Source organism: Colossoma macropomum, unplaced genomic scaffold, assembly GCF_904425465.1.
Source record: "Colossoma macropomum unplaced genomic scaffold, Colossoma_macropomum, whole genome shotgun sequence".
Taxonomy (NCBI): domain Eukaryota; kingdom Metazoa; phylum Chordata; class Actinopteri; order Characiformes; family Serrasalmidae; genus Colossoma; species Colossoma macropomum.
In genome coordinates, this window is record NW_023494798.1 from 36274610 (window position 1) to 36286218 (window position 11609).

The window sequence follows — 11609 nt, forward strand, 5'->3', positions numbered from 1 at the left end:
GCCATGACTACAACACAAATATAGACATTTTATTTACTATCCAGAACCACCAGTGAACCTACACGAGTCTTCTGAGTTTATATGGAATGTTGATGATGGAAAATAGTGGAAAATCTGAAATAATAAGTTTTCTTTGGGGACTATTTTGCTTCACAGCGCCCTGCATGTATCCCTCCACCATGAATGGCTCTAAATAGAACCACTGTCTTTACTAAAGAACTGTTGAAGAACCATAAGAGTGTATTATGATCTGCGTCAGGTATAAAAGTACTGAGCAGGTCCAAGGACTGAGATGATTAAGAGGAAAAGATCTAATTAACTTTGAAAAAGGGTTTAAATGTTATTTTTATGCTTATTTTAAGTATATTTTGCAATACTGTATAAAAACAATCATATCAAGAAGAAAGAAAGCAATCCTGTATAGAGACTGCTATAAAATAAAAAGTTGAATTTACAATAGGTATATTTCTCTATATAATATTGCTTATTATATATAATCATGCACATATTAGTAATAAAATAAAAGAATGAATCTGCAGAAGGTTTTAATTTTTAAGAAAACGTTTATTCATATTTGCTGGGTATTGGCATCAAGGTATATAAATTAGTAACGAAGCCAGAAATCTCACAAACAGTAGGTAAACAAAAACGTGTGAATTCACTTAAATGTAAAAGAGTTAAAATGTAAAAACAGTCAACATGATACAAGACTTTAGTAATAAAAACGAGTCCACAATGTCAAAGGGCCCTTGTCGGATTTTAAAAGTTTTGAAGTTGGACAGAAGCAGGAAAAAAAAGGATTCTTAAAAAAATGCACAGTATGTCCAAAAGTTTGTAGACACATCTAGCATCCAGAAAATATATACAAGGCTGTCAGACGGGATCAGGGACGGGATCCCTTGTTTGTCAAATATTCAAATATATTTTAAATACATTTTTTAAAGGCGCAATAAGATTTTGTGGCATTTAATGGTGAGTTTGCAGACTGCAACCAGCTGAGTCCCCTCCCTCACCCCTCCCTTTCCAAGTGTGTTGTAGAACCCACGGAGGAAATGGTTCTATATTGAACTGGTGGTGCCAAACAGAACCATTTCCGTTACTAAAGAACCCCTGAAAAACCATGTTATTTAGTGTGTAGTCTTACTGTTCCGTTGACTTCCTTGGGGGTTCTAGGCTGAAGTACAGTGTACATCTGGTCCTTTCCAAAAACCTTGTACACTGAGCTGCCAGATTATGAGGTAGACCTAATGGAGGTACATGTTTACTGACTGTACACATATACTGCTGCACAATTTGCTGCACCACACCATCACCCTAAACACTGGAACCCTCCCAGAACTGTATACAGAGATCTCTGCTGTAGTCCTCATCGCTGAATGGGTCACCAGATATCACAGTAATCACTGTGGGCATCATCATCAACAGTGATGAGCCTACAGAGGGAAGTTGGACAGATGGAGGTCTGGTGCAAGAACAATCTCGAATCTACGAATGTCAACAAGACAAATAAGATGACTGCTGACTTCAGAATGTGTGTGGCTCACAATGTTCTGCACATTAGCAGTACTTCAAGTTCCTGGGAGTGCACATCACTGATGATCTATCCTGGTCCCTGAAGCGGTGATAAAGGCACAAGTTCTCTACTTTCTAAAAGACTGAGGAGGACTAGCATGCGCACACCTATCCTCAAAAGATTCAGGAGACGCATCACAGAAAACACCCTGACCTGTAACATCACTGTCTATCATCAAAGAGAACTTACTGACCTTTAGTATTACTGTCTGGTATCACAGAAAACATCATGACCTGTAGGACCACTGCAATATTATATCGCCCACTCTTATCCTGACCTGTAGCATTACTATCTGGTATCGTAGAAGCATCCTGACCTGTAGCATCACTGTCTGGTATTGTAGAGAATGTCTTGACCTGTAGCATGACTGTCTGGTGTCATGGAAAACATCCTAAACTGTAGCACCACTATCTGGTAACATAGAGCATCTGTAGAATCACTGTTTGGTATCATGTAGAACATCCTGACCTGCAGTACCACTGTCTGGTCTTGTAGAGAACATCCTGACTTGTCGCACCACTGTCTGGCCTTGTAGAGAACACCCTGACCTGTAGCACCACTGCGTAGTGTCTTGTAGAGAACAACCTGACCTGTAGCACCACTGCGTAGTGTCTTGTAGAGAACAACCTGACCTGTAGCATCACTGTCTGGGATTGTAGAGCTCGTGCTGACCTGCAGTATCACTGTTTGATATCAGGGAGAACGTCCTGACCTGTAGCACCACTGTGCAGTGTCTTGTAGAATTACTGTGTGGTATTGAACAGAGAATCCTAACCTGTAGCATGACTGTCTGGCGTCTTTGAAAGCATCCTGACCTGCAGCATTACTGTCTGGCATCATACAGAACATCCTGACCTGCAGCAACACAGTTTGGTATTGCAGAGAACATCCTAACCTGTAGAATCACAGTTGGGTATCACAGAGAACATCCTGATCTGTAGAATCATTGTCTGATGTCATGTCAAACTTCCTGACCTTTAGTATCACTGTCTAGCATCACAGAAAACATCTTAACATGTAGAACCACTATCTGGTATGGGAACTGCTTGATCTCAGAGAGGAACACACTGCAGTAAGTGGTAAAGAACAGATCTGCCTGATGGTCCTTCAACCATTTTGATCTGACTATGGCCCTTCACTCATCTACTGTACTGTACCGATTCACTTCACAAGACAGTTTACATTTCACTTCCCTTTATACGCACAGGACAATTTCCACTGTACTCAGCATCTACACTGTTAAGGCAAAAGCACAGTGACCAGACAGACACCAACAGACCTACAATGTTCTACCCCATTCCATCTGATTCATTTGACTTGTCAGTTCTTTTTCTGGATTTCTAAATGTTTGGTCAGTGTGCTCTGGACTTATACAATGAGATCTACAGCTAAGGACTAAAGGTCACTGCACACCAGATGTACCGCGACTCATAGCAGATACTACAAAGTGCAACTATGCCATTTAGAATGCATTGCATTTCGTAAAATTTATCAGATTTGCGGTCGACTAGCCAGCTCTTCACTGTTCTTAACTTGAAATATACGAGGTAAGTAACTTTAGCCATTTAAGACTTCAGATTGGCTTCCTTCCTCTGTATAAATTCAAAGCCACGTGTCATCTACTCTCCATTTTTGTGGTCTCGGTCTGGGTTTAAAGCTTCATCCAAAACTGCATAATACCACACTAAATAGTAGTCAAAAGGAACACACCACCAACAGAAGTCCATTCATTAGTGTAGTATGTGTAGTATAACAGTATGTGGTTTTAGACACAGCTTAATTTAATGCTGATAAAGCAAAATGCTGAGTACTGCTGTTGAGCTGGAGGTTGCTGAATGTCGGAATACTCATTTAAAACTATGGCTTCGTATTTTTTTGGACACTTTTGGTGTGTTTAGTATGTGGGGGCCTTAATAACTACAACCCCATTTCCAAAAAAGTTGGGACACAGTGCAAAATGTAAATAAAAAAAAAAAAATGCAATGATGTGCAAATCATTTAAACCCTATATTTAACTGAAAATAGTACAAAGACAACATACCAAATGTTGAAACTGAGAAATGTCAACAGGTCAGTGAAAGACTGCACAATCAAATAGTGCAACAATTCAAGAATAATGTCTCTCAACGTAAAAGAGTAAAGAACTTCTACTTTTCATCATCTACGGTACATAATAACATTAAAAGATTCAGAGAATCTGGAGAAATCTCTGTATGTAAGGGACGAGGCCAAAAACCAGAATATGCTGGTTGTGATCTTTGGGCCCTCAGACAGCACTGCATTAAAAACAGACATGATTCTGTAGTGGAAATCACCGCATTGAGTCAGAAACACTTCTGAAAACCACTGTCTGTGAAAACAGTTCATCACTGCATCCACAAATGACAGTTAAAACTCTAAAACACAAAGAAGAAACCAAATATAAACAGGATCCAGAAACGCTGCCACCTTCTCTGGGCCCAAGCTCATTTAAAATGGACTGAGGCAAAGTGGAAAAGTGTCCTGTGGTCTGATGAATCAAAATTTGAAATTCTTTTTGGAAGTCATCAACACTGTGTCTTCCAGGCTAAAGACCACTCGGCTTGTTATCAGTGCACAGTTCAAAAGCCAGTATTCATGATGGTGTAGGGGTGCATTAGTACAAATGGCATGGGTGACGTGCACATCTGTGAAGGCACCATTAATGGTGGACAATATATACAGGTTTTGACAACACATGCTGCCATCCAGACGACGTCTTTTTCAGGGAAGGCCTTGATTAATTCAGCAAGACAATGTAAAACCACATTCTGCATGTATTACAGCAGCATTGCTCCATATTAAAAAAGTCGGGGTGCTAAACTGACCTGCCTGCAGTCCAGACCTGTCAGCATTGAGAACATTTGCCACATTATGAAATGAAAAATACAACAAAGGACACCCTGAACTGATGAGCAGCTGAAATCCTGTATCAAACAAGAACAGGAAAACATTTCACTTTCTAAACTACAGCAGTGTCTCCTCACTTCCCAAACGCTTACAGAGTTAAAAGGTGATGAAACACAGCAGTAAACAGGCCCCCGTCCCAACTTTTTTGGAACATGTTGTTGGCATCAAATTCGAAATGGGCAAATATTTTTCAAAAAAACAATGAAATTTCTCAGTTACAACACTTGATATGTTGCCTTTGTACTATTTTTCCTTTAAAAATATGGTTTACATGATTTGCTCATCACTGCATTCTATATTTACATAAATTCTGCACAGCGTCCCAACTTTTTTGGAAATGGGGTTGTATTACTATTAGTAGTGTGCACTGACAATAAAACATTTACAAACATACATTGCTGTTGTGGACTAACAAAGGTTTTCCTTAAACAACCTTGCAGTCCACTGTCCTAGATATCATTTTTGTTGTTTAGTGTTTGTACAGTAGTAGAGTTACATGTAGCACCATGCCCCAGATTCACTATATTTCCCTATTCAACACAAAGCTGACAAATTTGACTTTGACCATTTTACCAACCACCCTCCAATCCATTCATCAATGGACAGAGACCACCACAGGTGCTGCTAGTTGCTTGACAGATGACTCTAGGCTTGTGCCGGTAACAGAGTTTTCTTAATCTGTTAACTATGTGGAAAATAACCATGATAACTGGTTAAACCAGGTTGGGAAGGGATGTTTTTCCTTTGCAACAACAGTCCCTTACACCAAAGCAGGCGCAGGAGAGTTTCTGGGCACTTATCCTGATGCTTGATTCTCTGAACTTATTTCTGAAGCTGTCTGTCTGATGTCTGAAACCTGATGCTGTGGTCTAAGGACGTTGTAAAATGTAGCACCCGCAGCACTGACCGCGTTCAACCAGCGCAGCCACGTTTCTAGAAAGATCTTATCAATGCAAAGTAATAAATGTGGTATTAATGCAGAATATAAAAATCACCAAACATCTTAAAAGCGCAGTTATGTTCACACGAGGGACTACTAGTGTCTTGTTATGGTTTACGCAAAATACATCAATATATTAAACTATATTTTTTCAAACCAGTGACCTTTTACCATCAATGGAGACTGTAGTAACTAACCGTCACTAGGCACTAGATGATTCCAACATTAGCTACACTTCTCACGAATCATGAACGTCATGAATGTCCGGAGTTCTCACATCAACCTTAACGCACTTATGTTTCTTTAAAGTGTTGGAATGCCTGAAGCTCCGCCCACACTCGGAGCAATAGTACGGCTTCTCTCCTGTGTGGATTCTCTGGTGTCTTTGTAGAGTCGTCTGTAGAGTAAAACCCTTCCCGCATTCTGAACAGCAGTACGGCTTCTCCTCTATGTGACTGTACAGGTGCAGGTGGAGACTACTGTACTGCTTGAAACGCATCCCGCAGTACGAGCAGTGATACGGCGTCTCTCCAGTGTGAATGCGCTGGTGTTTTTGGAGGGTGCCCTGCTGACTAAAATTCCTTCCGCAGTCTGAACAGTGATACGGCTTCTCTGCCGTGTGGACGTACTCATGTTTTTTGAGGGTTCCTCGGTCCCTAAAACTCCTTCCACACACCGAGCAGTCGTACGGCTTCTCTCCGGTGTGAATTCGTTGGTGGATTTGGAAACTACTTTGTTGATTGAAGCTCTTCCCGCACACCGAGCAGCAGTATGGCTTCTCTCCCGTATGAACGCGCTCGTGTTTTTTGAGGGTACCTCTTTCTCGGAAACTTTTCCCGCACTCTGAGCAGGTGTACGGTTTCTCTCCGGTGTGAATGCGCCTGTGTTTTGAGAGATTACTCTGCAGATTAAATCTCATTCCACATTCCGAGCAGGGATACGGCTTCTCTCCGGTGTGAATGCGTTGGTGAACCTGGAGATGGCACAGCTGAATAAAACTCTTCCCGCAATCTGAGCAGTGGTGAGTTCTCTTCTTGCCTGCACTGCTCTGCGTTTGTCTCAGAGATGTCTCGGCACAGACGGTAACGGAGGACTCTTGCGGAGTGCTGGAGCTTATTCCGGACTCAATGCTTTCACATTTAATCTCCTCTGATGTCAGCAGCGGGCCGTATTCCTCTTCAGAGGCATCTCCTGACATGTTTGCAGAAGTAGATTTGAGCTGTGTAGGAAGGTTGACACTAGGAGTAGGAGGTGACTCGCAACAGGACATCATTATTTTCTGGAAAAGAAAAAGGAAAAACAAAGAAAATGGGAAAAGCATCAAAGTAGGATAAAGTCTGTTTTGTTTCTGGATGAAAACAAACAAAAACAAAAAAACAAAGCTTCAAAAACAAGAACCAACCAAACGGTAACTAATATAACTGAGATTCTATATGTGTAGTTCAAACTCCACTTACTTGAAAGACAGCTGGATCTCAATTCTAATAACAGTGTTAGCTTCCTGACTAGCTTTATGTCGTTTTTCCACTGTTTTCACAATTTTAAACAAAGCCAATTAGATCTGTGTGGATGCTTTAATAAGCAGATTGAATCAGAGCTGAATCAGAGCTTTCAATGCTAGGTGTAACGTTGGAGGCTTATAAGTTGGTCGCAAGTGCGAAATGGCTTTATTTGCGACAGTCCGACACTCATAAATCTCATAAAACAGGCAGGGGTCGAATCACAGGCAGGCAAAACAAGAGGCAGATCCATACTGGGAAAACCAAGAAGGCAAAGCAGGGATGAACACAGGAAAACAATACAAAGACAACACACTCAGAACTCAGGTATAACACAGACTTCACAAACAACTGATCCAAACACAGGGGTTTATAAAAGGCCGTAAAAGAGTCAAAGGCTACGTTTACACAGCGGCCCAAATCTGATTTTCTCATCAAATCCCATTTTTTGTTTGGCTGTTCACATTATCTTTTAAAATGTGACCTGTATGCGACATCAGTCTGAACAGATCAGCTCCTAAACCGACCCACATGCGCAAAAGAACAGTGCTTCACGAGGCGGCTCGTCCAGAGGTAAACTGCCATGACGGCCAGCGAACACCAGTCGCTCCCGGAGCTTCAGTTTCATCTTCGCCAGCAACACATGAGTGAGTATAAAGTTCCAGTGGTTGACAGCTGGATTCATCACCCACAGTGTGTTCGAGTTCACCATAAAAGGGGCGCGTTATTCGGCCACTTCTTTGGTTCGTGTCCTCGGATTCTTTAAACTGTTCTCTGACGCTGCAGCCTCGGTCTCCTCCGGCCGCGTTCGGCCGATTCGTTTGAAACCTCTTCAAACACGGAGCGGTTTGATGAGATTTGGTACAGAAACATCAGACTAAATGTTTATGAGTCTAAGCAGCGCAAAATTATGACGAATGTTGAGTTGGACTGACGTAAAAGTTGCATGAATTCCGATCTGGCTGTTCAGACTGAGTCGCATTGCCTCAGATCGGATAGGTATCGGATTTCAGTACCACATAAGAAAGTGCCTCAAATCGGAATTGAAAATGTCAGATTCAGTGTGTTTATCTGTTCACACTGACACACAGACACACATCTGTGTCACATTTGAGGAAAAAGATTGGATTTGGGCCACTTTTACCTGCTGTGTAAACGTAGCCTAAGTCTGTGTTCAGACTGCAGGCGAATCGGATTAGTTCCTCAAATCTGATCTTTTGAGTCGACTGTCCGCTCTGTTATCTGTAAGTGATCAGATCAGATTTGTGTGTCCAGACGTCACCAGTATATCTGCATGGGTTGCCGTGGTAACGACGTAGGCGCCAGTAACTACGTAGCTACGCTGGTGACGCTGATTTCAGTCGCGGCTGCAGGAGAGATGGAGGAGCATCATCTCCCCTCCAAACTCCTCAGAACTCTCTTCATCATCATGAATCTCTGGAGCTCTTCTTGAATTCCAACACTTCATCTCTCTGGATTTCACATCGTCACTGTTTGTCGTGTTGCGAGTGACGAAAAAGACACTTTGAAATCTGATTTGAGCGTCCAGAGCGTCCACTCTGAGGCGGATCGATCAAAGAGTAACAGTGAAGCTTCATCTCAGGGCTCTGAACATAAAAAGGAGCGATCATTAACCAACATTTCTCCACTGCTGAGACTCCAGTCCCTCTCCACTGACACGCTGCAGTGTTAATAGGGAGCCACTTCCTAAAACCCCCAGTTTGGTATCAGTTCTTTCATTCAGGTCAAAAAGTTTATGTCTGTACGAAAAACACAGCCTTTCACAACACACACACATCAACAGTCCAACATTCCAGCTGAAATCTGCTTACAGGAAACTGTAAAACTCCAGATGAATTTTAAAATCTCCAACTTCCTCCACTCAGTGTGCAACTGTTTTAGCTCAACTTAGTTTGGGTCTTTAGTTTATTTCAGTCATTTTCTTTTTTTTGCTTATTTTGAGTTTTTATTGGTGTAATTTATTTGATTATAGATTTTATCATAACTTACTGTCTTAGTAGTGTTTCATTTCTATACAAATCTGCTTAGTAGCTTTTTCTTAATCTCATTTGTCTCACAGTTTCCTTTTTTAGTTTGTCTTATACCCTTTTAATAATAATTCCTCTCAGCTGCCCACCTGAAGGGGCCGACAGGAGAGTCAGGTACAGTCAGCTAAGCTAATTTAGTTAGCATTAGCTCTCCAAATTTCCTCATTAAAGGAAATTATAATTAACACTGTACTCCAGTTCTGCCAGAAGTGCTTCTCTATGTCTGGGTTTTTGGAATCGAGTGGATTGTGTGGAATCGACTCTTGGAATTGATTCCCGTCACCTGGAACTGGAATTAGAATCGACTCTCAAACTTGTCTGGAATCAAATAGTCCAAAAAACAAACTGTTCTAACGCACTAGAAGGCGATGTTCTCCTACTGCAGAAGGGTCGACATCATAAACACACCTGCACCATTAGCCTGCTCCATGAGGACGTTTGATTTGGTGCTATACAGTACCATATACAACACATTCTCCATTGATCTGAAAAACCATTTCACCATGCACAGAACCACTTAATCACTCAGATGGTTCTATACTCATTTTAAAGAGATGGTTCTCCACGACAACGGTTCTATATAGAACCTATATAGCATCCTAAAATGGTTCTTTGCATGGTGAAATGCAGAATGTGTCGTATGTGGTTCTACACAGCACCAAAAAGGTTCTGCTATTGTTATAAGCTTGAGAATACTATACAGAACCATTTTCAAAAAAAACACATGTTCTCCATCACTCTTCAGAACCATTTCACCATGCAAAGAACCATTTAAGCACGCAGACGGTTCTATATAGAACCTATAGCTCTGAACTGTACCATTGCTTTTCCTAAAGAACCCTTGAAGAACCATGTTTAGGTGTGCAGTGTAATAACACACATTCTCAAAATCTCAGTTTTAACCTTCTATATTTGTATATTCTGGGGTTTTAACCTCGGCCCACCACAAACATTCTGCCCCTCCCCCAAGACAAAAAGTTTGTGCACCCCTGGTCTCAGGAGGTCTGGGGAGTGAGTAAGGGGTCAAAAGGGACCACCAGCTTCCAGGACAGCTTCTACAGCCGGGCCAAAAAGCAGTCACATTCTCATTAAACTCAATACGCACAAATTTCAGACCATATTTTTGCCATATTTAAGTGTCCACATCCTGTATGACGTCATCTCCTCGGCACATTGTTTTCATATCAGTTTAATAGACAATAAACCACTGACATAAACATGCTGTGGGATTTTAAACATATATCTACTGTAAATGACACAGAGCATAAAATCAACTAGTAAACATTACTAAACTCAGTTGGTTCAGAATTATCGTTCCACCTTAAATGGTGCAGCAGTTACGTTCTGATGCCTGAGGCGCCACAATGTAACTGCTGCACCGTTTAAGGTGGACCGGAAAATTCTAACAAGAGGCTGGCTTACCTGCTTTACACCTGAAATCAGAACACCTCTAACCGCTCTGCAGTGATCTCTGCAGAACATTAAATGGACATTTCATAATCAGAGCTCCTCCTCCTCCACAGCAGCTCTGCTCCTCCGTCTCCCACAACACCGCAGACCCGCGGAGGCGTGGAGCTCCGGATCATCTTCTTCTCCGCTTTATTCGGGTTGGAGAACCACAGCGGCACCGCCTGGACTGTAAAAGAACTGTAGGAGCGTCTCCTATAGAACTTTCTGAAACTTTCCCCAACAGAAATCTGATTTATGGCCATACATGCAAATATATTATTAATGGCCATAAATAAATATATATATACACACACACACATATATATATATATATATATATATATATATATATATATATATATATATATATATTTCTGTATCAAATATTGAACATATTACACTGTTGTCGGAAGAAAACCTCGTATCTCCATTTCTGTCATTTTTCAGTTTTTGACATAATTTGAAAATGTGTTGCTTTTTACATTGTGTGTCAATTTCATGATGAATGGACTACAAGAAACGGACCAAAATTACCTGGGAAAACATTCTGGTTCCATTGACTTACATTAAAAGTACAGTACGTTTTTCCCATCTACTATAAAGTGACCATTTTGAAGATACGAGGTTTTGTTCCGACAGCAGTGACATGCATAATATATATAACATGCAAATATGTCTGATAGGCGGCATTTTGCTTTTTGTTTCTACACTCACTGTCCACTCTATCAGCTCCCCTGACCATATAGTTTCACTCTGTAGGTCTACAGTTACAGACTGTAGTCCAGCAGATGAGCTATCGTCTCTGACTTTACATCTACAAGGTGGACTGACAAGGTAGGAGTGTCTAATAGAGTGGACAGTGAGTGGACACAGTGTTTAAGTTGAGCTGATAAAATGGACAATGAGTGTAGAAACAAGGAGGTGGCCTTATTGTTATGGCTGATCTGGCTGCCATTCAGAACAGAGCTCATTTACATATATAAGTCTACTCTTTTCTAAACTGCTGTAGGCTGAATGGGCGAAGCTAGACTGCTGTAGGCTGAATGGGTGGGGCTAAACTGCTGTAGGCTGAATGGGTGGAGCTGAATGGGTGGGGCTAAAGTGCTGTAGGCTGAATGGGTGGGGCTAAAGTGCTGTAGGCTGAATGGGTGGAGCTGAATGGGTGGGGCTAA

The 11609-nt window shown here is 41.4% G+C and overlaps 1 protein-coding gene across 1 annotated transcript; it reads right to left on the bottom strand.

The window, feature by feature from the left end:
* Positions 1-4809: 4809 nt before the first annotated feature.
* LOC118818013 (zinc finger protein 239-like) lies at positions 4810-10635 on the bottom strand. The gene is made up of 2 exons (XM_036585099.1): positions 10411-10635; positions 4810-6720 (listed from the first exon to the last, which is right to left on the bottom strand). The coding sequence occupies exons 1-2, from the start codon at positions 10468-10470 to the stop codon at positions 5680-5682; spliced, it is 1101 nt and encodes a 366-aa protein (XP_036440992.1). The 5' UTR covers positions 10471-10635; the 3' UTR covers positions 4810-5679.
* Between the last annotated feature and the right edge of the window lie 974 nt (positions 10636-11609).